The 25,292-nt window shown below is 37.7% G+C and overlaps 1 protein-coding gene across 1 annotated transcript in view; it reads left to right on the top strand.

Moving 5' to 3' along the window:
• GPCPD1 (glycerophosphocholine phosphodiesterase 1) overlaps positions 1–25,292 on the top strand; it is a 47,968-nt gene that overhangs the window by 6,670 nt on the left and 16,006 nt on the right. Inside the window, exons 2-13 of the mRNA XM_063328324.1 lie at positions 1,123–1,199; positions 2,309–2,314; positions 7,045–7,129; positions 8,014–8,098; positions 14,534–14,609; positions 16,410–16,451; positions 17,745–17,868; positions 20,669–20,915; positions 22,000–22,162; positions 22,252–22,384; positions 22,618–22,672; positions 24,338–24,430. Of these exons, the coding sequence (XP_063184394.1) occupies positions 1,157–1,199; positions 2,309–2,314; positions 7,045–7,129; positions 8,014–8,098; positions 14,534–14,609; positions 16,410–16,451; positions 17,745–17,868; positions 20,669–20,915; positions 22,000–22,162; positions 22,252–22,384; positions 22,618–22,672; positions 24,338–24,430 (1,152 nt within the window). The 5' untranslated portion in view covers positions 1,123–1,156. The remainder of the gene's footprint in view (positions 1–1,122; positions 1,200–2,308; positions 2,315–7,044; positions 7,130–8,013; positions 8,099–14,533; positions 14,610–16,409; positions 16,452–17,744; positions 17,869–20,668; positions 20,916–21,999; positions 22,163–22,251; positions 22,385–22,617; positions 22,673–24,337; positions 24,431–25,292) is intronic.

The following is a 25,292-nucleotide window of genomic DNA, read 5'->3' as shown; positions in this document are numbered from 1 at the left end:
TGTACTAGAGCTAATGAAAGGTAGATTGCTCTCTAATGCCCTTGGTTTTTCTTGTTATCAATCCTTTAGTAACAGACTTTAATGATAATGACCAACATTGTACTGAAATAAACTGCTTTTGTCCTGTTCAAAAATAGCAATAAAAGTATTCTACTTGCTTGGTTTAAAAAAAAACAAACACAACACAGTAATATAAAGAAATTAATTAGTTGAGAGCATTGCAGAGTTAATTGCGTATAATCAGTTTGATGATTTTGCAACCCATGTCCAAGGGAATATACTTGGGTGACAACAGTTAGTCTAGCAAGATCTGGACTTGGATTTGGATATGACTACTACTCTCATAAATAATATAAAAGGTTATTTTGCATCAATAGTATTTCTGCTGTAATGGGGAGCTTTTTTCTATCAAGTTATTGTGCATTGGAAGCGGGGTAGAAAATTGAAGCAGGGTCAATCCTCCAACTATTGTCCTGGCTACAGAGTCTAGAGGCCGTCCCTTCCTGCTGTGGTGTTTTGAAGTCTGCTTGGTGCTCCATGTGAAAGGCTGGAAGTATTGGTAGGGACGCAGAGTCCAAGGTCATGAACAACTCACTGCCTGTGACAGCAGAGAGTTGTCATCTGTCATGGTTCTTCTCCTTTTTCCTTCAAGGTGGTAGAACTTATTTATGAAACCTTTCTTCTGTTTTGAAGAGGATGCTGAAGAGTAGCATAGGGAGACTGTCAGAAGTTACTGCTTGCCAAAATTCATAATCTTAAGTGTCTTATAATAAAACTTCCAGTGGCCTCTTTGTGAGCAACATTAGTCAAAACAGGGCTTTTTGAAAAATCTCAGTTTAAGACTGATGAATGCTGCGTGATATTGATGCTTGCATATGGTAGTTGTTTTAGTAGTCTTTTTTTCTTGTGCCAGTGTTACAACAGTGTCTTCTGCAGCTGGATGCTATTTTCTGCGGCTGCTGCTGCTTTTAAAGAGCTTTCTCTTTTTACTGCTCACTCAAACAATAACATCACTAGTGGCTTGCTCTCCCTCTAAGTGACAGGATTTGTGTTTCCTCTTGAAACAGCAACAGATGTAGCGTATTGTTTCTGAAATGTAGTATCTTTTTCTTCCCTCTACAGATTTCAACTATCCTAGGACAAAAGTTCTGCAAGTATGACCTCTTCTCAAGTCACTTTTGAAGTAAGAGGACCATCGAGTACCAGGTACCCAAATCATGTTTTCTCCTTTTTGTATGGTTTGACTAGAAGAATGTTCAAAGTCTGCCTTTTCTATTTTCTTTGGAGGTAAAAGAACATATCAGTTCAAATATTAAAATGATAAGTCATTGTAAAATACATTAATTAAGAAATTTCACACAGGAATCTGAAAATGAGATTTGGGAAGTAATTTTTACCTTTTTCTTCAAACAACAATTTCATACTGTGCTAGAGATTTTGAAGCTAAGTGAAATGGTTATGATGTTTTTAAAACCAGTGTTCTGTCCTCTAGTAACTCTTTATTCCACGGGAATGAGTATTTACATTCTGGATCATGGTAGTCAGGCATGCATTGGTGAGTTTGTTCTGTTTTTCGCTTGCTCTCAATCCCTGTTGAAAGTTCTCCGTAACAACATGTGACCTCTACTAGGAGTTAAGGACAGAAAGAACATGCAGCTTAATTCAGTATTCTATCTGTGCAAAAATGTGTAAAATAACTTTTGTAATCAAAATGAGGAACACGAGGTGTCAGATCATGTAGAACACCAAGACTGAGTGTTGATAAATTGTGCTTATTGCATTGATCTTCATCTTTAGGAGCTCTGAAGGAAGGTCACCAAAAAAATAATTGGCGGTTGCCTAACAGATGCAGATGAATGTGGGAGCTTGTACAGATTGGCAGAATTCCTGTTACAAACAGATACCAGATGGCATAAGGGTCTGTTGTAGTTGGGGGAAAAAATGATAAAAACATTTTAAAAGTTTTGACATCTGCCCATTTTAGACCTCTCCTGTGTCTCTCCCATTTGACTGGGAATTTGGGAACTGAACATTGACACGCAATGTGGACATGAAGCCTTTACTAAGGAGTAGTGTTTTTATAGCATTCTGGAGAAAACTTTAAAGAATAAATTGACCTTAACTCAGATGAGTGTATAAAGCACTGGTGTAACTATCAATGGAGCCATGCTCCTTTTGCCCTGTTTACAGTGTTGCTTCCACTGTTGTGATGGCACTGTCACTAGTGAAGTTGCATTTGCATGTGTACCTTTTACTGATAATATCTGCAGCAAAAATTAGGATTAGGGAGAACTAAATCCTGCCTCAGTGGCTGGTTATGAAGAATTACCTGGAAATACTGATATATGTATAGCATAAAGAGGCGACACGGAAGGTTGCTTCTGCTTATGACAATATTGATGCTGTTGGTTTTGACCGGGGAGAAGAGCTTTGAGATGCAGCAGTGGCAAGATGCAGTCTTGTGAAAGAAGAGAGGTAGGTTTTCAGAGCTATCAGCAGTTCTACAAACAGCAGAATTTCCAGTTTATTTAGAAATGTCATTTACTGATTTTGTCAGATCACCATGATGGATAGTTAGTTGGCGAGACACAAATCCTCACCTTGAGCACTCATGTGTGCCCTGTGTCCTCATCGCTGTCCCTTCCTGTTGATGTCAAAGCCAGTGTTTTCAGGCTAACTGCAGGATAAAAGGGCATCACCATCACGGGAATGATGCTTTGATTCACTTCCTCTAGCCAAACCACTTCTGGAATCAACATTGGTGATGAAGCCTGACACGCTGATGTAGGCTTTTACATATTTGTGACGCAGAGTGCTTCATTTTTGCCTCATCCTAGCATGAGGAAGAGGGTCTCTGGCTGTGACTCCTTTAGGTCTTCACCAGTACACAGTCCCGTACCAAGAGACTGCTAGGTGGCCAAAGATTAGCTATTATGAGATTAATAGATGGAGCTTCTGGCTTCCAACTGTACACAAAGATTCTGCTGTCATGGAGCTGGTGCAAGCAGAAAGATTGCAACATCAGCAAGGCTTTTGCAAGCTTTGAGGCTGGGCAGAAGGCCTGGGGTAGGTTCTTCTCTGCTGTAGCTGGAGGACCTCTGCCTGTGGCAGCATCGGATTCCTCAGCAGGGGATCGGGGGAGAAGTTGAAGATCCCTGAACTTAAAACACAAAACTAAACCAAACCCCGCTGAGTTCAGAATTGCCTTTGAAAAGGCGGTTCCAGTTCATGATATTTCACTCATGCCTTTCCTGAGATAATTTAAGCAGCATTTTACAAATCCTGATTCAGTTTTGCAGTGTAATTGTTGAAGTGAGTTTAAGGGTGACTGCACATCTTGTTCAAGTGTTGCCTTTTGTGTGTTTACCTTGCTGAGTGATAAGTTTTCACTGACTGTGCACACGTATTTGTTTTTGAAAAGAAAAAAAGGGCTTCTACTAAGAGGAATATGATTTAGATGGCACTTCAGAGATTAGCTGGTGTGTACGCTAAGATATACTAAATGCTGCTATTTTAAAGAATTTTAGCTTCTCTTTAATATTTCTAGTCAGAAATTCTAACTGTGTGGTATTTGGGTGGTTCCACCCCCCAACCCCTCATTATCTCCGCTCTGCAAAAACAACCATAATGTGCTTCAGTACAGAGTGGAAAAGGTAAAGCACCTGACCTAGGCAATTGTGTGTAGTAAATTCCATAGTTAAGTATACTCATACAGCTGATTTTTGTCTGCATTTATGTGCTTACAATGGGCACCCAAAAAGCTTGATTTTTTTTTTTTTAAAAATGAATCGGAACAAAAGATTATATAAAAAAAGGGGATGTAGTTCAAGATGTTCTCTAAAATTATTTCAGTAAACTGCTTTTAGGAACAAATTGTCTTATTTAATTTCTGTCTTTTGTAGAATTTTTTTTTTTTTCAATCCCTGGGTCTGCAGGGTTTTTTTTTTTTGTTTTGTTTTTTCACAAACAGTCCTGGTGGTGTCTCTTACTAGATAAACCCATATAGCTGGAAAAAATGGACACAGTTTTAGAGGCATAAGGACTTAATCAAAACTGTTATTTCAGACTTTGAGGTTCCAGCTATAATATTTGGCTTAGTAAAAGGTAGTGTTTCTTTGTTGTTTATAGCTTGCCTACGTTCTTGTTGCATGAAAGGGACAAAGCTGTTTTGGCAGAAAATAAACCCCCTTGTGTTCTAACACTCCTCACCGAGGTGGGAGGCTAGGTGTGGCTAGGTTTAAATTCTGAGTGATGCCCAATTCAGCACTATCAGTCCAGCCGCATTTAACATGTATTAAACTATTACAATTTGGATACACTAATAGTGGACTGCACCTTCAGTCTAGTCGTGCTCATGAACTAGCACGGCCTCTCGAGTCTTTGGTCGCGTTCAGTGAGAAACCGAAACGACTAGCTACTTAAAAAGTGCAGTTTATTTAAACAACAGATATATAGGTTCTTAGGATTGCTGGTGATAAATACACTGTCTGCAAAGCACGTGCAAATAATGATATTGTTAAATATACAAAATGTGTGACAAAGTTATAAACAATACCGCCTGGCTATAAATGTAGGAGAGAGATTCTCTAGAGAGATTTCTAAGTTCCATGAGGAAACACTTGGTATAGTCTAAGTCTTACCCAAAGGTGTCCCTATGGGGGGGAAGAAAGGCTTTTTCTTCAGATTGTTGTGGCTCCAGCACTATTGCTACTGCTTTCTCAGCTTGAGGACAGGAAATTCCCATCATTGATGCTTGTATCGTGCTTTTCACGGAATCACGGAATCTTCAGAGTTGGAAGGGACCTCTAGAGATCATCTAGTCCAACTCCCCTGCTAGAGCAGGATTACCTACCTAAAGCACATCCCTCAGGGCTGCATCCAGGCGGGTCTTGAAAATCTCCAGAGAAGGGGACTCCACAACCTCCCTGGGCAGCCTGTTCCAGTGCTCTGTCACCCTCACCGTAAAGAAGTTTTTCCGTGTATTTGAACGGAACTTCCTATGTTCTAGCTTGTGCCCATTGCCCCTTGTCCTGTCACTGGGAACCATTGAAAAGAGCCTGGCTCCGTCCTCCTTAAACCCACCCTTTAGATACTTGTAAACATTAATCAGGTCCCCCCTCAACCTTCTCTTCTCCAGGCTAAAGAGTCCCAGCTCTTTCAGCCTTTCCTCATAAGGGAGGTGCTCCAGTCCCATAATCATCTTGGTTGCCCTTCGCTGGACTTGCTCCAGTAGTTCCCTGTCCCTCTTGAACTGGGGAGCCCAAAACTGGACACAGTACTCCAGTTGTGGCCTCACCAGTGCAGAGTAGAGGGGGAGAATGACCTCCCTCGACCCACTGGCCACACTCTTCCCTGTGCAGCCCAGGATGCCATTGGCCTTCTTGGCGACAAGGGCACACTGCTGGCTCATGGATAATTTGCTGTCTACTAGGACCCCCAGGTCCTTCTCCTCAGAGCTGCTTCCCAGCATGTCCACCCCTAACCTATACTGGTGCTTGGCATTCTTCCTTCCCAGGTGCAGGACCCTACACTTGCTTTTGTTGAACCTCATCAGGTTCTTCTCTGCCCCGCTCTCCAGCCTGTCCAGGTCATGCTGGATGGCAGCACGGCCCTCTGGAGTGTCAGCCACCCCTCCCAGCTTGGTATCATCAGCAAACTTGCTGAGGATACACTCTGTCCCCTCATCTAGGTCACTAATGAATATTAATGAATATTTTATTAAGACTGATACTTTTTCTCTCAGACTTTTCAGCTATCGTTGCTTTTCCTGTTGATGAGGCATGCAGGGCAGTTCTGGATACCCTCTATCCTTAAATACCACACCCCCCCACCAGTTAAGGGACTAATTTGACTTTAGCTGAACTCCTTGTGTCTGCTTTGGTTTAAGTGTGACTTTATTTGAAACATTACATTTAGTCATTTCAGGTTAGAGGCCGAAGTAAATGGCAGTATTTTTTTATTACATTTTATTTAAAAGCTGCTCAAATACTTTGGTAGTTCTTACATTTTGCATAGCAAGATTAAAAGGTTAAGCATACTAACTATACTTTTAAAATTTCACATCTTCTCCTTCTGCAACAGATTTTTTTTTTCTTGTGTTTAAAAATACTGTTGAAACCCTGTAAAAGCAAAATACTAATTTGTCCTTTCGGTTTGTATTTAGCATTGTTGTTGTTCTTACAGCCATATACATGTGGGACATGGTCTAGTGGTGGGCTTGGCAGTGTTGGGTTAACGGTTGGACTTGATGATCATAAAGGTCTTTTCCAACCTAAATGTTCTATGGTTCTATATAGGTATTATATTAAAAACAAGGGGAAGTTGCAATGTTAACTTTAACTCCTGGATATCCCAGAATCGAACATTCTTATACTATTTTAATCTTTGGATTCTTTCTGTATGTATGCATGCATTAGAGTAGACAGCGCATGACAACTTCGTGTTTTTTTGTGAAACAGTGTTATGTTTTTATATCCAATAAAAACCTGAAAGTGTAGCAGCAAAAACCATTTTATTTCTCAGGAACAAAATTAAATGGACATGTTGTCTTGGGAATAGTGCTACAACCTCCTATTTGTCTATGCTTTCTAGACTGTTGGTGTGAATTTTAGAGAATTATGGTTTTAGACACGTATGTTACTCTGTTCTGTGTGTCTGTGTACATATATTAAAAAAAATACACAGTACATAAGAAAAAACTGGTTCATCTTGACAATAAGCATTTTACAGTGAAAACTTGCCCACTGGATTTCTAGAGATTCTTGAATGGTACTGCTGCTGGACAATTTGGAAGCCAAGTCTTTAAGGTCTGGGGGTTGTCCGTAGTGCCAGCCTCAGTGAGATCCTTATAGCAAAGAAAACGCTGTTGTAGTTTTGGGTAGGGGAAAAATTCCTTTCTGAGCCAAAAAGAGGGAGTTTAGATGTATGATTCTGGTGTATATGTTTAAAATATTTGAAGGTTTGACAGTGTAGGCTGTACTTACTAATTCCATATAGGCTTTAGTAATGATGATTGTGGCGTTTTTCTGTTTGGGTGTTTTTTAGGAGAGGTTTTTGCAATATGCGGGAGCTGCAGTGCTTTGGGAAATTGGAATCCACAAGTTGCAGTGGTCCTCCAAACTGACGATCGGTAAGTTGGGTTTTTTGTTTTTTCATTTGTTCCCTTTGAAGTAGCTGGAGTTCTGGAGCAACAAATTTATTCTGGCTCTGAGTTTGTAGACTATTGAGCTACACGTACTGTTAGTAAAACTCTCCAGAATTTCTCGTGTTGCCCTTGAACATTGTGAATGCTTAGGAACGTGTCTATGAAAATGTTTAACTTGGGTATGCTTTTCTAGTTACAAACGATGCTTCTGCCATTGTGGCTGACATATTTCAGTAATTTAGTCTTAGACATTTTGAATAAGAAGCTGCTATAGATAACAGCAAGTTATAGGAGAGATTTATAGTGTTTACCTTTTAACCTATACAAGTTACTATTGTGGCTATAAAGAGATGGGGAGAAGATTATTTAAAATGAGAGTTCCTTTAAAGCTGTAAGTGGTTTGTGGGTATATAAACATGTAGCTCACATATGTACGTGAACAAAGTTTAAATGCAGTGGAGGAATTCCATGTTTTCTTAAGATGGTTCCCTGCCTATCGCTGTTTGTATAATGCACGAAAATAGGGCTTGCAGGATGTATTTATAATTCTGTCAGTGACTTGCTGTGTGATCTTGGATGACTCCCTGAATTATTTCATCATGTTTTCCCCATCTGTTAAATGAGGATGAGAATTCTTGCTGCATTAGAGCACTTCTGTAGATCTGTAGATTAGAAAATGCAATTTCACTTCTAAGTATATATTGTGCTATGTGCATGTTTAGCTAAGTTACCTTGTAAAAACCTTTCTTCCTTTCTTGCAGCAATACACTAAACTTTATTTTAGAATGTCTTTTAGGACAGACATATGTCTGAGGTGGCTGTTAAGCTGTATTTTGGAACTGCTTGTTTTGTTTTTTTTTCCCCCCCAGTCAATTATGGAAAGCTACTGTAGAGCTTCCTAGAGGAGTTCCTGTTCGGTATCGGTATTTTAAAGGATACTTCTTAGAACCTAAGGTATGTATGAGCTTTTCTATTTCAAGGTGGCTCATCATTACTAAAAAAATCCCTTATTTGAGGTAAAAAGGATTTTCTGAGTTAAACTTGAGTTTTTAGAAATAAATCTTAAACTGCAAATTTTGAAACATTAAAACACTGTGGAAATACAAGCAGTTCACTTCTGGACATACAAGACCATATGCTGTTAACTTTAATTATTTTTGTTAAAATGTCTTCTCTCTTTTTACCAGCATTAGTGTTTTAAAAATTCTAGCGATAGTGAAATGCCTGACATTATTATAAAGCTTAAACGATTTGGTGAAGTTCTTATAGTGGAGCTGTAACAACTTCTACACTTAATTGAATATGGACTTCAGCGGGGCAAGGATCTCTAGTGTGAAAGCAAGTGATATCAGGAGAAAAATGGTTAGTGGGAGCAGGTGTATTTAATTTTGCCTAATCTACTACAGTTTTTAAAATTACTGCGGATTTTTTTGGTGAAGCAAAGGTAGTATTAAGTAGCTTTTGTGCTGTATACTTAACACATGTTGATCTCTTGGAGTGAAAAGGTAAAACAAGGAATGGGGTAGCCCAGTGTTTTCTCTAGATGTGTATATAGGTATTTGCATGACTTGAGGGGGGAAGAAAACCCCAAGAGGCACACAGATGTGTTTTTGCAGGTATTGGTGTCAAAGTTGCATGTGAGTTGAATGTATGCGTCAGTATGCTGGTACCAGGGTAAGGGGGAAGTTCTTCAGACTAGGGATGAGACTGCATCCAGAAAAAAAATGGACTAATTTGGGAAAATAAGCAGCTACTCTTTAACTGTTTTTCTTAATAACAGGTAATAAATGTAAGAAATAACCCGTTTAAAGTTAACTTTGCTGTCTTTCTTACTCTATTAATATCCTGTAGCTATTCACCCTAGGCTTTAGTTCTTCATTGGGATTGTGATTATGAAGGCTGTAGCTAAATGTGCAAAGGAGTTAGAGAATCATCTGGTACGTCTTTTAAATATTTTAAATTACTGTCAAGAGCACGTAGGGTGTTTTTTTTTGTCAGCCTTTCTTTCACTGAAAAAATATTTGACAGATGTATCTCAGTGAAGGATAGTAATTTTAAATGAAACACAAGAGACTGTATTCTGTTTTTTTCACTACAGCGTGTGAAATAGTCTAATCTGAAGCTGATGTTTAAATTGTTATTCTGAGGCAAAAGAAGGGAAGGCAATAATAGAGTTCTTTTTCTGAGCTCAAAAATTGAGGCCAAAAGTAGATCAGTTCTTAGAGCCTAGCTGCTCTGGTGGGACTCGTATATTTTTTGCAAATGCCCATAAGTTTAAAATGTAAGCAATAGCGCACTAGAAAAAGAACATTTAGTGAGAACAGACTGGCAGAAAATGTGCTCATAGGCAACACAATTTCTGTTTTAACATTTGAAAAAGTTTACGATGTGTATTGGTGAGTGTGTTTCTTTAAGTAGGTGCTCTGTATCGTGCACGCTTTATGTACCGTGTGATGCAGAGTCTGCCAAGGTAAGTATAAATTTTATGGAATACAAGCATAATGAGATACTGTATATAAAAAGGAGGAAAAAAAGAAGACAACCCTACAAAACAAAGTATGTGAATTGCCAGGGTACATAGTTACCCACTTAACTGTCTCTAGCCTGTACCCGCTAAGTGCACAGGACTTTATTTCTTATAACATAAAGTCTTCTGAAGAAAAGAATTCCAGCTACAATATTTTCTTCCTCTTGTAAAGTTTTTGAAGAACAGTATAAAATTGGGATCCTCTCATTCTAACAGGATTATGATGCACAGCATAGTGCAAATGAGATAGTACATGGAAGACTTGAGCAGTTACAACTCTGATAAGGAAGATATTTCTAAGTTAAATTATTCTGAATATAAATAAATTCAGTATTTTTTTAATTAGGCATTGCATGTGATTAATCTAAATTTGATAGGCTTGCAATATATGATCCCTCAGACACTTAATTTCTTATATCAGTGAAATTTTGTGTGTCATGGTCTGTAGTAGGATAACTTAAATACATGTGTAGTCTTAAATAGACGTTAAAGTCTGAACATATGAATTTGACACCACGTAACTGAGTAAACGGTGCTGAAGACAGATACAGCTGAAGTTACTGTTCCTTTTCTATATCAACTGCATCTTTGAAGATGTTTGAGTTGGATGTGGTGGCAAAGCTTTCACAGAGAAACAACAGGTCTCATATTATCCAAAATATTGCTACAGACTAGATGTTAAAATAGATAAAATAATTCACATGTTGGAATAAAACAAATAGGAAAGTGTTTTTCTCGCCTCCCTTTAAAAAAAAGTAGTCGTCATTTGATCTCTGTTAAATTGTTTTGTTTGAAAGTTAGCTTGTTTGCACTGAAGCATTTTGGTGTTAACATGATTGTGGTTAGAGAGCGGGGCTTTTTGTACTTAATATATTGAAATTTATAGAATAATTGTAGGAATACAAATAAATGAATGTGTATACAAAGAACACTTTACTATATATTTGGTGCAAGTCTTGGCTCCAGCATATCAAGAGCTTTTGCTATGTTGTAAAAACTTATTGATAACACGAGTCATCTTAAGCATTTTAAAAGTAAATACACACATTTCATGAAATAAGACAGTAATTTAAACTATTTTGCTCCAGGTTTGTTCTTGTCTTAAACATAACCCAGTACCAGATACCTTACTATGAAGATGTTCCCATGTTTTATTCTACACTCACCTGCTGTTTGTTGGGGGTTTTGATGTGTCGTCCCCCTTGTCTGGAAATTAGGCTTCATGCATATCATATGCTTCAGGAGAATGCTTTGATATGTATTGTTTGCATGATGCATATTTGAAAACTTCAGTAAGGTCAATACATACCTTATTCTGTTAAGCTATGCTCAGTATTTGTTTTTCCAGCAGTAAATAAGCATGCAAGGTTAGGGTTATTACTTCCAAGGAAAGTGTGAAATAACTAAGCTATCTGTGCACATAGCAGGACTTTTAAAACTGGGTTGGTGAACATTTTTCACACTTCTGAGAGTATCACTCAATTATCGAGGTTTCAATTGAGACTTAAGTTTATTTTTCTAAAATATAAATAAATCAAATCCATTTAGTGCCTGGAATATAGTAACAAATGTGAAGCTTAGGTCTAAGCTTTAATTCCTTTAATATCGGAGTGCCTTAGGAAAGCTTTTGCTAGACTAATAACCCATGGTTAATCTGCTAATAACAAAGGTACACCTCTGCTGGGACTGCGTGAAGGTGGCAGATTCTGTGTTGAACTGTTACGGGAAATGCCAGGGCTAAACCCAGGACTTCCTGGCAGGTGACTTACATGTGCTGTTGCCTTGCACAGTTAGTTACAGTGGCTGAATGGCTGTGGTTGATTGTTTGGTTTTGTGTTTAATTATTGTCTGTGACATGGTACAGAAATCCAGAGAGATTTTTGTCAGAAATCCAGCATCAGCAGTGAAGTCTAATTCATTTAGCTGTTTCGTGGTCTGGAAGTAGATTAACATCCTTGAAACATAGTTTTAAGAAGTGTGGTTGGATAAATGTTTTTAAGATCATATTTTTTTTCCTAATGCCTACTCTGTTGTGTTGCCTTGGATCAGGAATTTTGGAACTGGCCTCCTAAATAGTCATTTGAACATCCACAAAGGTGCTCTCACTTTTTAATTGTACTGAGCACCCAAGCACTTCATGCAGAGTGTACTTCACACTGCTTTGAACCTCTGGAACATTATGCTATGTAGGCATTTTACCCTTCATTTCGAAAGTGTCAAAAGACTACTGGGGAACCCTCCAGCTTCTGACAATGTAAGAGGACTTGATTTTTTTTTTTTTAGAAAATTCTTGAATGTCCTTTAAGAGCTTTAAAATTGCATCAGATGTTCAGCTAGATATAAATCAAACAACATGATTTTTATGTATTTGCCTTTTTTTTTTTTTAAAAAAAAAATAATCTCTCTGTTAGTAGAGAGGGATCCATGCCATACAGTGCCACTTGCTGTAATCTCAGTGTACTGCCCACTCAGATGCTTGATGTGACATTTGGGTAGGTGCCTTTTTAAGACTGTCCTGGCAGAGGTTGACTTTAGATAATGTTACCGTACTGTGAATATTGATGACACATCATTAACTTCCACTACAGGCTGATCTGAACTGAGCTGTTGTTCAAATGTGGTCAGTATATGCCGCTGAAATGACATCAGCATTTTAAGCTCATTGTAACAATAACTTCTGTTAGATATAGTTAAAACCTATTGGCTGCGGATTATTTCGATGCCTATAAACACAAAGACGGTCTGAGCAGGGATTGTGAGAAGGCTCTCAGTCGTGTCTGTGCCTGTTCTCTAATCCATTGCCCTTTTTTTCCCAGGTAGCTTTGCTTGGCTCTTCTTAGTACGGAAAGCGTTGAGGGTTCCTGGGCTTGAATGCATAATCAGCTCACTTTATTCCTTCTAGGGGATTAAATTTTGCTAAATGTATCCAGTGTGTTGTTGGGATAATGTTACTCAAATTCTTATTCATAATTTTAGAACCTAAAATTAAAATGTACAAATGTAGTAGAAATAAGTTGGTATTGGTAATTTAATTCAACATGTTGGGAGTTTCTCCAAGGAAAAAGCTTTGCTTACCTTTTGAAGAAAACAACTTAATCCGTGTTAGGACAGACTTGCATTCCCCAGGTTCGCGAGCTACAAGTTGTGTACCTGTTCACGGAGCTGCTGGTGGAGAGCTTGCAGGGTGCTAGGAAACGGTACCCTCCCTGATGGGCAAACACAGGTTTCAGCTTCAGAAACAGATTATCATGTGCAGGCATGGATCTGCTGTGAAAGAAGGGGAAAGAAATTTCTCATTATTTACTTTTCTAGACGTCCGTAAGAAGGATTATTGTGGCAGCAGTGAGAAGATGGGAATTAAAACTGCCCTAAAACAAGATTAAACTGAAAACAATAGTATCTCATTTTATTATTATTTACATGCATTCTATCTTTAAAGCATAACTTTAAGCATATGTATTTTATTCTGACATGAATCTTAAGTATAGACGCCTCTTAATCCATTAGAAAAATTTAATTGCTTTCAGCTGACTCACAGAGCAAACCCATCTTTACTGAGCACTTTTTAAATATTTGGGGTTTGCTGTTAGGTCATCCGAAGCGTAGTAGATTAAATGTGTTTGAGATATGTCAAGAAATCCCATCTGCTGCTAAAGAATTTATTCAGTGAGCTGTAAGATAACAAAGCAAATTGTGTAGTTATACTGCTGAGTTTGAAGCTTGTATGGATGTCCCTGTTGAGCTGAAATCTATTTAAACAAGAACCTGAAGTACTGGGAGAAGTTGGTGTTGAAGCTTATATGGCTCTGGCAATAGTAGTAAGTCTTCTTGGAAAAAAAGGAGTTACTTAGGCTGAAAACACACAAGTGCAAACTCCGCAGCTATTTGACAGCGTTTCTTATCGCTGATAGTAAAAACCATGCAATGTTAAGACGAACTGACAGCTCCTTAGGGTGATGGGGCTGGGAATTAGGCACGTTCCAGAGGTTAACTAAAAGCTGTAACCTAGAAAGCATTTTCAAAGTTATATTGTTATGAAAGGAAGAGATTGAGTTACTGTTCTGATTATCTATCTGAGTCTTGGCTGCGTTTGTCAACAAGTGTAGGCTTTTGAGGGACAGTAATTGTTTTGTGGAAGAATCGAATTTATACTGCACCAAAAGGAATGGACTGCAGGGGGCTTCACTGCTGGCTGATTCCATTGTATCACTATGTTTTTCCTTCTGAGGCAGAAAAATTCTGATTATTTATGTTTTAATTATCTAACAGATAATTTGCTCTTCTGTACCACAACTAAAATAACAGTGTTTTTATAGACTTTGAATTAGTCAAGCAAATTCTGGGGGAGAACCCACACCTGCAGCCATTAACTGTGCGAGTAGATGCTGAGTCCTGTTTGGAATCAAAGACATGTGGCATATGTCAATTCTTTTTATAAATTGTTGCTGTACTATCTTAAGAAAAAAGAAAGCCCATCTAATGAGTTCAGGGACACTTTGGTTTTTTGTATCAGAAGGAGAGTAAGTCTGTAGTCCAGCAGAGTAGCTGTGAGCAGTAAAGGTTTAATAATTCCATGTAACTTCTCCACCCTGTCAGACTTTGTCACGAGTTTTGTCATATGTAGTGTGACCTGACGCAGCAGGTAGCGTCACCAGCAGTTGCAGGGGTAAGAAATGAGCTGACCTGTTTTCTTTCTTTCTCTTTCATATTCTCTCTCTTCTCTCCCACCCTCTTTCTCCTTCATCTTCTTTTTCTTTCTTAAATCTATAATTTTAATTCACAACCATCCCAAACAGCTTCATGGGTAGAAAATCAGCTATAACAAAAGAAATTATTGCAGACATTTAACTTTTAAATTACAGACTATCGATGGTCCCTGCGAAGTCATAGTTCACACGTGGGAGACTCATCTACAACCACGATCAATTACCCCTTTAGGTATGGGCATCAACTGCATCTGTTTGAGGCATATGCATAAGATTGCTAATATGCTGCACATTGGTTTAGAGGGATTGAGAACTATAGTTTTAAAATACTTAAATTTATTAATGTGTTGGAGGTATAAACTTTCTTTGCACAACATGGGCCTTACTCTCAAAATATTTATATAAGTGGCTTAAAATGGAGTGGATGTGAAATTCTTTGCTGCCATCCTTAAGATGATGTGGGTTGGGTTTTTTATTAATTTGGAATTGTAATGATTTTCTGTAAGTTTAATTCTTTGAGACTAAGGATCCATACTATTTTTTCAGAGAAAATGTGGGGAGGGGGAGGGTGTGAAGTCACTGCTGTTTTTATTTAGCTACTATTTCATTAGTAGAATTTTAAAGCAAAAATTCTTAATTAGTCTTTTTTAAGTAAATGGGTTAATGTAAATAGAAACACAAATGGGCTTATTTACCTGGAAATTTAGCAGAAATTTATTTTGCTGGCAGAAAAGGTGGCATGCAGACTTGCATACAAGTTCCTAATGCTTTTCTGAAGAGGGGAAAAGTTTGTTTTTTAAGAGTGACTCAAATAACCTTTGAATGTAGCTTGTAACTTAGATTTCTTATGCTGCTATGGGATGGCATGTTTTATGCGCTGTCTTTCCTAGGATATGAAAAATGTTGTTTCCCCCACACTTAAGAGTTTATATCTATTGAAATCATTCTGGTGCATTGAAAGAATGTCTTTTAGAAAGAAGCTGGTATTAAAGAAACTGTTTATTAATCATTAATAGTACCATGATCACGTTGTTCCCCCGCCTTTTTTTTTTAATTTCAGTTAAATTAGTTAAGTGTTTCTATTCCTGTAATAAAATTATGTTTCTGTATCTGTCAGTAACTGATTAAGGAAGCAGCCTACCCTCTGTTAGGGTCTAGATTTTATCTCTAAATTTGGATAGCTTCATTCCAAACAGTTAGGATATTTTGTTTTCTCCCAAGTAATATTCAATGCTTCATAACCAGTGTTGAGGGGAATGCAGCAAAACCAGGATGTTGGCACTTGGTCATTATGATCCTAAATTAAAAATCGAGAGCAGGCCCATGATTCTTCTTAGAAAAAAAATAGTGGGATTAATAGCTGTAGAGACAAAATTCTGTTAAGATTTATGTTTTGAGAAATGTATAGTTTGTTTAGACTACTGCAAAGCTGTTAATGCTGGTGAATTTACTTAGTGCCTTAAGGTTTCAGTTATTAAAACTTTAGAGAGTGTAAGGATAAAAGTAAGTGTGAAATGAGTGTTTAGAATGTTTCATCCTAGGTTGGCTTCTGTCACATGGGCAGAATAAGCATTTTAATTGTGACTAACTTGATTTAGAAGCTTTAACTGTAAATGCGCAGGAGGACAGCTTTCTTACGTTTGCAAGAAACTTTAATGTCTTTGACACTAACAAGAAAAGCATCTTAAATTCTAGTGGGATGTAGATGTTATCAGCAAAGTACTGCAGCAAACTAGGAGATTGTGCAACCTTCTTGCTTTTCTCAGTTCAGATTACTTCAGGTAAAATATCTTATGGAATTTTGTGTGTTGATTGGTTTTTCTTGCAGAAACTAAGAAAAAAGCATAAATTGGGAAAAAGCTTTATAGAAGGTTGCAATAAACATGCTTATTCTTTGTTTCAATTTTCCTACTTTTTATTAGATATACTTTTTAGAAGTGAAGTGGAAAAGTAGAATTAACTTGGCAATGATTCTTTATAATGTGAATACTAATTAGTTTCTTTCATTCTTTTCCCCTCCTTTTAATTCTAGAAAATGAAATTACTATCGACGATGGATACTTTGGAATCCGTAGTAAGTGAGATATATTGATCTTTACTCTTTACCACGTATTTAATTTTAACAAGATTAAGTGTTGTATTTGAGAAATATTTGAAATACTGGTTTAGTTTTGCCAGGAATTGCCTGTGATTGCTTTCTCTGCTTATATGGTTATTCTTGTATCCAGCATTTGTGAATTCACACTCGGGCTGTAATTGCTTCTAATGTTAACAAAAGACTGCTAGGAGGATTTGAACTACCGTCAGCGTGCTGGTGTTAAAGGTTGAAATTTGCGAACTTCAGATCACGAGCATGTATTTTTTAGAAATACAGAACAGAGTGTTAACTTTCTCTTCAAACCTAGCCTTAGAAAAAAACCTCTTCCTGCCTAGAAAATATTGTCACTTACACTAAATGTACACAGTCTGCCTCTTCAGTTAGGCACATAACTGCCAAAACCTCTCGTAAGCTCAAACCTCATGTTCTTGTGCGTGCATATGTCTCGCTTTTGGCAGTTCTAACCCACCACTCATTTAACGCTCGATCCCTTGGTGCCTAAGGTAGCTTTGTCACGTCTCACGCAGCTTGTATTAAAGCTTTTCTGTTTTTCTTCATATCCTCATTGAATGATACGTTTTGCTAGGATCTCTTCAAAACTGCGGGTTCTCCTTCAGCACCTGGTCTGGCAGCTTGTCCTTTCTGGCCATCCTCTTTGTAGGCTTTCCTTGTCCTGATGGTGAGGTTGAGGATTCTCCTCCATGTTTTGTTTCCCCATCATGTCTCTTGCTATATCCTGTCCTCCAGACTTACACTGCTTTTCTGGCATTGATTATGATGAGCTAATTTGACACCTGTATCTCAATAGAAACAGGGAGTCTCAAGTTGGAGGTAAATCTTCAGAGTTTCTGTCAGTGTTATTCCATGTATTGAGAGATCCCTGGACAAAGGAATGTTATATCTACCTTTGGAGACTTAACTTAGCCCTTGATACCACAAATAAAATTAACACTGGAATACTTAGTGCTCTCTTGCAGACAGTTTACAGGTGAAGCTGGTGAAGATCATTGTTCCTATTTAATCCTCTTAAAAGCCAGCAAACAAGTGCAGCATCTGTTGTCTATTCTGGGTAGTTCAGGAAAGATGAGTGAAAGGATGCACTCAACAATTGCTCTGGAAATACTATTGAATAAGGCGGTGATAAGGAGGATTGTCTGGAAGATGGTGTCAGAGGAACTGTATTTATGTTCTATATTAAACTGTCTAGATCTCCCTTTAGAAAATTAAGTTATTAAATGTGTCTTCTACTTTTTGTTTAATTTTTGATAGATGGTATTGAAACTGTGGATGCTGGGTGGCTGACATGTCAAACAGAAATAAGATTACGTCTGCATTATTCCGAGAAACCACCTGTAGTGATATCTAAGAAGAAATTTAAAACCTCAAGGTTTAGGTAAGAGCCTGCTCATCACAGTTTGCGATTTATCTCACGTTAATTGTCAATACCAGTGATTCTTTTTTACTCAATTAAAGTAGCCTTCAAATTTATTTTGGGTTGCTAATAGGGGTGTATTATCAGGCTAATTTCCAGGTGTTAAAGTACTTTGTAAAAATACAGCGATAACATTAAATCAGTGCTGTGTTTGTTACCTCATTTTATTATTAATGTAATGTCGAAAGAGTTTCTTCTGTTTCAACAGAGGAAGGCAAACAGTCAGACAAAACTATTCTAGTTTCACTGCTGACTTAATACTTTTCAATTCTTGCCTTTCTGATTGTTATTAAACTGTTAAATATGTATAAAGCAGACGTAATAGCACAAGTTAAGTGGTAGGTAACAGGTGTCTTTCACAAATACTTATTCCATACTTGCCCTGGTGTTTCCTGCTTCTTGGCTGGAACTGTAGTGTTCTTAAGTAGTTCTCTGCTATTACTTTCAGAGAGTTTTCTTTGTTCTTTTTTCTTGAAAAGAGCAGAATGGAAGTGGAAACTGGGGGAAAGGAAAGGGAGAAGTCTTCCGGGTTTTTTGTTGCTGACTACTTCTTTTCCTCAATGAAGTAAACAGCCCTTTCCATGTAATACATCGTTAATTCCCCACTGGTGTTACAGTTCCAGTCAGCGTGGGTTGTGGTGATAATAGCATTCTCTAATCACTTCTGTTGCTATTTCGATCAGTTTGGTGGTTTTATCTGCAGAGGTGTCTCAAAAAGCAGACATTATTATAACTATGCAATTGACTGACAGAAGTGGGTATCTTAGTCCTGATGTTTTGAGGACTGCACTATTGCCTCAAGTGTTTGATCTCCTCCTTCTCTTTAATTTCTGGGATCTGGAGTTTGCTCTTTATCCCTCGCCCTCCTTCTCCCCTGGCCCCTTTCCTTCCTGCACGTGGTGTGGTGTGGTTTTTTTTGGTTTTTTTTTGGTTTTTTTTTTTTTTTTTTTTTTTTGGAGCTCTGTGGTTGCCAAACTTCATCCCAGCACATATCATTGTAGTGTGCGGTGTAGGCTTGTTTTCTGCATCTTTTGCAGTAGATATATATTTTTTTTTTTGCAAAACAATGTAAAAGAACGTAGCGATGTATAAGAACCTCTCCTTCTTAAATAGAGCCTGATGTATCTCTGAATGCATGATGATTGTTACTACTAACAATGCTCAGCAAAAGTGCTTTTTTACAAGAGCAATTTTTGCTAGTGTGTTAGTCATGTGTTACTCTTGCCAATGAGAAAGAGGGGAGCAGGACTTCTCGGACCCTTTGACAGACTAACAGTGTTTCTCCCACTCCTAATCTTGCATACAGCCCATCTTGTTTGGAAAGGATTATGGGTCCCTGTTTTCTTCAATGGAAAACATTAAAAAACCCCACAAACTGTTTGGTATTTAATTGCTAGAAATCAGATTTTGAGCTTGTAATGTGAGAAATTTCCAGCACGCCACTATCAAAGTGATTTACAGGTCCTTCAGTTAACCTGGGAGTTACTTCTGTATACTGTGTGACTTATTTTGGTGGTCTGACACTTGATTTTTTTTTTTTCAATTTTTGTTTTGTTTTTATCCTTCCCCCACTTACAATTCTTCTGATGAGGGGAAAGTTAATTCTCACTGAAGAATGTTGTATTAAATAAATACTTATGTCCTGTTCTCTAGAGCTTTGCAGTTTTTCCCTGTGTGTTATAGTAGGTAGAGAGATAGCAATTTCTGAAGCCTGATCCTTGTCTAAATTAGATGGTTGAAATCCAAACTTGATAAGCTGGATGCATTGATTAGATACTCTTATTTTCCATATTCTGCATAAAGTTAGATGTGCCTAGGTAGTTCTTGTGACTGTCCCCTTCTATGGCGGTGTCATTTTTCAAGTTTGTGGAGCATCTATGTTGTGACTTCTGTTTGTGTTTTTTTTTTTTTTATTTTTATGAGGGTATTAAGAATGTGGACTTAGTGTAAAGGACTTCTGTGATTGTAATTGTCTCGTTGAGATATGACTTCAGTTTTACTAGTGAATTGACATCCTAACTAAATGATAACTCTTTATCCCATCTACTGCTTAGATGATTTGTAAAGGAATTAGGCTTACTCACATATGCTTCCATCACTGGTATAATTCATTCTATGTGGAAGGTTTGTTCTGTATAATAATGAATTCTCAGTCTTAGAGAGGCTTATTCTTTGTAGTCCAGGATTTTTCAGAAATTATGTTCAGTTTACTTTTAAATGATCATTTAGGATTTCTGAAGGGACTTACTAATTATGTCAGACTATCTTGTTTATGTCTAATAGAATACATTTATCTGCTTTATCCAGTGTTCAGAGATACTTAAAGTTGTGTGTGTGCTTATCAGCAGCCATCAACATTCAGATATTGATCTTGATGATTACTGCTATTTTCAGTGCTTTCCATTAGCCTTCCAGCATTACGGGTATCAATCTGTGGAGAAAGGCTGTCTATTTGGCAGCCCAAATCCTTAATTAGTTTGAAGTGCTGCTTCTCAGACCGCTAGTACAATTTTCACATTTACCCAGGTTCCAGTTCTAGAAGTGACTTGAGCACTTAAATCTGACTAAAATAAGATTTAGACAAAAGCTGCAAACTGACTCTTGTGAGGGCCCACTGCGTCGACTGCTGTCGTGTAGGTCATGATGTTGAGAAAAATCCTTGTGTTGTATGAGCTTCTGGTCAAGCTCCTTTCTAATTATTTAGTGTTTCCAGAGACACTCCCGTGACTTAACCATTTGTCTTGTATTTCTGGTTGAGTAGAGTAAAATTGACTCTAGAAGGCCTAGAGGAAGATGAGGATGATGAAGAGGGCCAAGAAAAAACATCCCCTACTGTCCCTCAGAAAATGGCAAACACTGTGGAGTTCTCGTTAATAAGTAACAACGAATATAAATGCCGACACTCTCAGCCAGACTGTGGTTATGCTTTGCAGCCAGACCGATGGATAGAATACACGATACAAACCATGGAGCCTGATAACTTGGAATTAATCTTTGATTTTTTTGAGGTATGTCTCTTTACTGCTAAGAAGCAAATCCAGTCTGCCTTTGGGAGTTAGTCAATTACCATGAAGACTTCGCTGTTGGGATAGGGCCGTTGCCTGATATTCTTGATCTTTTGGACTCGTGTGAAAAAGTTATGAAACTATGGGCTACTACCCCATTTTGCTGAAAGGTTTTGCGAGTCTTCTCGATATGGCACAGAAAGTTTTGCAGTTTCTGCTCATTTAGAAGTCAGTACAAATTAAACTCAAATATTAATGACCAGTACTGCATGTTGTTAGGTTGGCTTGATTTTTATCCTTTATCAGAGATAAGTTTTGCTTATCCTCCTTGAATCTGAACAATGTGTATATAAACTAGTTAAATTACAATTGCTTGATCTTAATTTTTAAGTTATAAATAAAAGAGATTTCTCTGAACTAACCAGTTCAAATTAAAACTGGGTATTTGTGGGTTCTCACTACTCCATCTGTTATTTTGCACTCTTTTTTCCCTGAAAGATCTTAATATTCAAAGTCCTTTTTAAAAGAAAACAACTTTTATCTCTTCATAATGTTTATGCAGAAGAAAGTTTTAAGCATTGGTCTAAAAACGCCCTTAAGATTGCTTATGTTCGTAACTGTAAAATGGCTATGTAGTTCCTGAACTTGACTATGGTCAAGTGTATGTTCTGTGTGTTAGTTGACCTCCTCCTTCCCTGCAAATGAATACAAAGTTATTTTAAACATGTATATTATTTCAGTTCATGTTTGTTCTAAACATGACTTGGGTTTTTTAGACGACAGACTATTCCACACATGTAATTTTGATCTGAAAAGATGATCAAATCTAAGAGTTTCCAAAGACAAATGTACGTGCATTTTGTAGATTTCCATCAAAAATTTCATATTCCTGATTGAAATTTTCAACACACTGTTACACTAAACAATTTTTAGCCTGAAATTAGTATTTTCTGTAACACGCAACAAGTTTCTGTTACGTCAGTGCCTGTTTATGTCTTCCTGAGGAGCAAGGAACAAGAGTTTGTTTAGAATTCTCACCTGTGTCTAACAGTAGGTATTTTGGTTTTTTATTTGTTTTGTTTTTTAGGAAGATTTAGGTGAGAAAGTAGTACAAGGCGATGTCCTTCCAGGTCATGTAGGTTCTGCCTGCCTCCTGTCATCTACAATTGCAGAACTTGGAAAGAGTGCTGGAATTCTTACACTTGCTATTATGAGCAGAAATCCAAGGAAGACAATTGGAAAAGTTAGAGGTACAGTTGATGCACACAGATGTAGATAACTTCACTGGAAGTAATCCATTAATTATTGACATGTGAGCCATTTGGTATTTTTCTTGTAGTGGACTACATAATTATTAAGCCGATCCAGGGATACACGTGTGATATGAAGGCTTCATATGCAAAATACTGGAAGCCAAGAACAACTCTAGATGTTGGACACAGGGGAGCAGGAAATTCTACAACAACAGCTAAGTAAGTTAATTTGCATTTTAATCTGAGGATGGTGCTATGTTTAGTTTCACTGACATCAATTGAGGAAGCAGACAGTTTAAAAGAAAAAGCTACAACCCATAATCATTTAAGTCACTTCAATATCAAATGTGGCTGTCTTCTAAAACAGACTTCTGATTTGTATTTCTATTGTTTTAATGGACTTCTGTGCCATGCTGCATCGATCAAAACCTTTTTCTGTGGTGTTATTTCAGACTTGCGAAAGTTCAAGAGAACACCATTGCCTCTCTGAGAAATGCTGCTAGTCACGTATGTACGCACATTGCATGCACCTTGTACCTGTATAATTAAAACTAGCTTGGCTTGTATGCTTAATTCCCATGATTCAGTACAATGAATGGTAATTGCACTGATACAAAATTACATCAAATCGCTGTGTAAGTTTCCTGAGAGATAGGAAGGGAAGTTGTGACCTAATACAGGGAAAGTTTTAATCTCAACCCTGCAGAGGCATAGGGTTGGAATAATTTTGAACAATGAATAAAATTTTGGCTCTGCCTGTCAACATACTCTCAGGTGGCAAAGGTCTCATTCAGGGACTGGTGAGTACCTAAAATTGGTGTCCAAAAATGAGACTCGGGAGCTGAGTTGGTAGAATAAAAGAATCCTTTGTTTCAGTGCTTGCTACAATGAAAACTTGGAATCCTAAGATGAGACTTTCCATTTGGGAGATACTAGCTTCAGATACCTAAATTCTGTGATTGAGGTGGTCACTTCTGTTCCTTCCAATCTGAATCTGAAGCATTATGCTTATTGGCTACAGATTCTGGAGTACCGTACTCCCCAAGAGTCTTAGCTGAAAGCTTTCTCTTGTTTGGCAGTCAGAGTACAGTTTGAACACCGTGTCTGGAGCAGGCACTGACTACAGAGCAAAAAAACCTGCAGCTACTAAATGTTCTTTTTGAACAGTAGCTCTTAATTTCTGGGTAGATGCTGCAGGTTTATAGACAGCTTTTAAAAAGCCCACAAGAAATAAGCATTGAGGCGGAAACTGACTACAGAGCCTTCAGCAGCATCACCAGAGAAGTAATTTCAGCTATTTGCAGCTAAAAATGCTGAATGCTATCACTCTAAAAATATTTTTGCTGAGGAAAGGGCTGTAAAAAAGCCAGTCCTATTTTCTTCCTGTACGGATTGAAAGATAGTGTGTGAGTCAGGGTGATAATTTGATAAGTGTTATTCTTGGAAGACTTTCCAAAGAATGATTTACAGACAGTCAAAATAAGTAAAAAAAAAAAAAAAAAAAAAAAAACCAAAAGCAAACAAAAAAAATACAACTTGTTTCTGTGGATTTCTCTTTCCATTTCTTTCTGGCCCTGCCTCTTCTCAGAAAGATTGTACTTAGAGCTCTTGTTTGATCTTTCTTCCTTTTTAAGCTTAAGAGGAAATAACATGTATTTGAAAAGGACTTGAAAATACTGTATGTAGCTATTTCTGCTCTTGCACATGTAACAACACGCTACTACTGTATTATTCACTAGTGACTCCAGAAGCTCCTCAGTATACGGAATAGCTCCCTGAAGCTTTGCCAATTTGTAGCAATCACTCGTCCCTTGGTGGGGAGGAGGGAGGAAGGGCACCATGAAGGCATCTATATTTAAAAGCATCATCTTAGCCTTTCTCTGAAACCAAATTTACAATACTGGAGCGTTACTAGAGGGTTTACAAGATTAACCAAGCTATATGTGTCAGAGCTGCGTTACAGTAATTAAAATACTTCCCCATATGATTTTTTTTTTCATTTCTAATCCATTGTTGAGTGTGATTAAACTGGAAAGAGCCAGTTGCATTCAACGTCTCATTGATGTCCAGGACCTGTGAATACTTGGCAACTTGTCTGCAGTTCTGTAGTTCTTGTGCATAAATAGCTAATGCGTTTTTGTTTTGTTCTGTGTGTTTTCCAATTTTCTGTAGGGAGCAGCATATGTGGAATTTGATGTACATCTTTCTAAAGATCATGTGCCCATTGTATACCACGATCTCACGTGTTGCATGGCCATGAAAAAGGTAAAGAAGACGATATCTGTATTTTATTGTTAAATGTGACCATTCGGGAAACTAAAACGCGAAGCTCTCATAGAAATAATTCTGGGGCATCAAAGGATGGAATGGGAATAAATATGTGGCGTTACTGCGTGCATAAAGTAGAGCAGGGAAATTGAGTTCTTCCTTTTGATGTTGTAGCAACAGCATTTCAGGTGCGTGGTTTGAGACTCTTCAAGCCTACATTATAGGTTTTTTTTAGCTTTTTTTAACTTATGGTTTGGAAGAAAAAAGCAGACAATTGCACTACGTTCAGTAGCGCCTCTGGGACTCTCTTAGACTGTCAGTCTTAAAACCGGTTGCCTCTCTTTGGAGGGACAGTCAGTGTGATTCTCAGCATGACTTCTCACTCCTGCTGATACTTAAATGTATACTCCTTTTAAGCAGTTACATGCTCTTAAATGCTCTTTAGGTCAAACCAGTCTACCTTGTTTGGTATCCCAGTAGTGGCCAGTAGATTGAAAGCAGAGAAGTGCGAGAAACAAGGATCCCCTTCATTTAGGAAGTTTGATTAGCCACAAGTGGCTTGGCTTCCATTAGTTTTTCTAACTCTTTCTTTGACCGTTTTTTACTTCTGCGTTTTGCTCTGCTCTTTACTGTGGGACAGTAAGTGAGGCTGAAGATCTGCTTTTGGATTGCTTGGTGGAACAGAGGAAAGGAGTTAAGACAGAGGTTCTAGGAGCAGGAAAATGGAACAGGACACTTGCTTCCAAGAACCTTTCCTTGCTTACCTCATGAGGTTGCAGTTGTTCCTTCTTTTTTTAACCAAAAACTATTTTCTGCTGTTTTTGTAAGAGGCAAGAGGACCATAACATAAGAAGCAGTG

This window comes from Chroicocephalus ridibundus, chromosome 3, assembly GCF_963924245.1.
Source record: "Chroicocephalus ridibundus chromosome 3, bChrRid1.1, whole genome shotgun sequence".
Taxonomy (NCBI): Eukaryota; Metazoa; Chordata; class Aves; order Charadriiformes; family Laridae; genus Chroicocephalus; species Chroicocephalus ridibundus.
The sequence above is the reverse complement of the archived record's forward strand: the minus strand, read 5'-3'. Positions and strand labels throughout refer to the sequence as shown.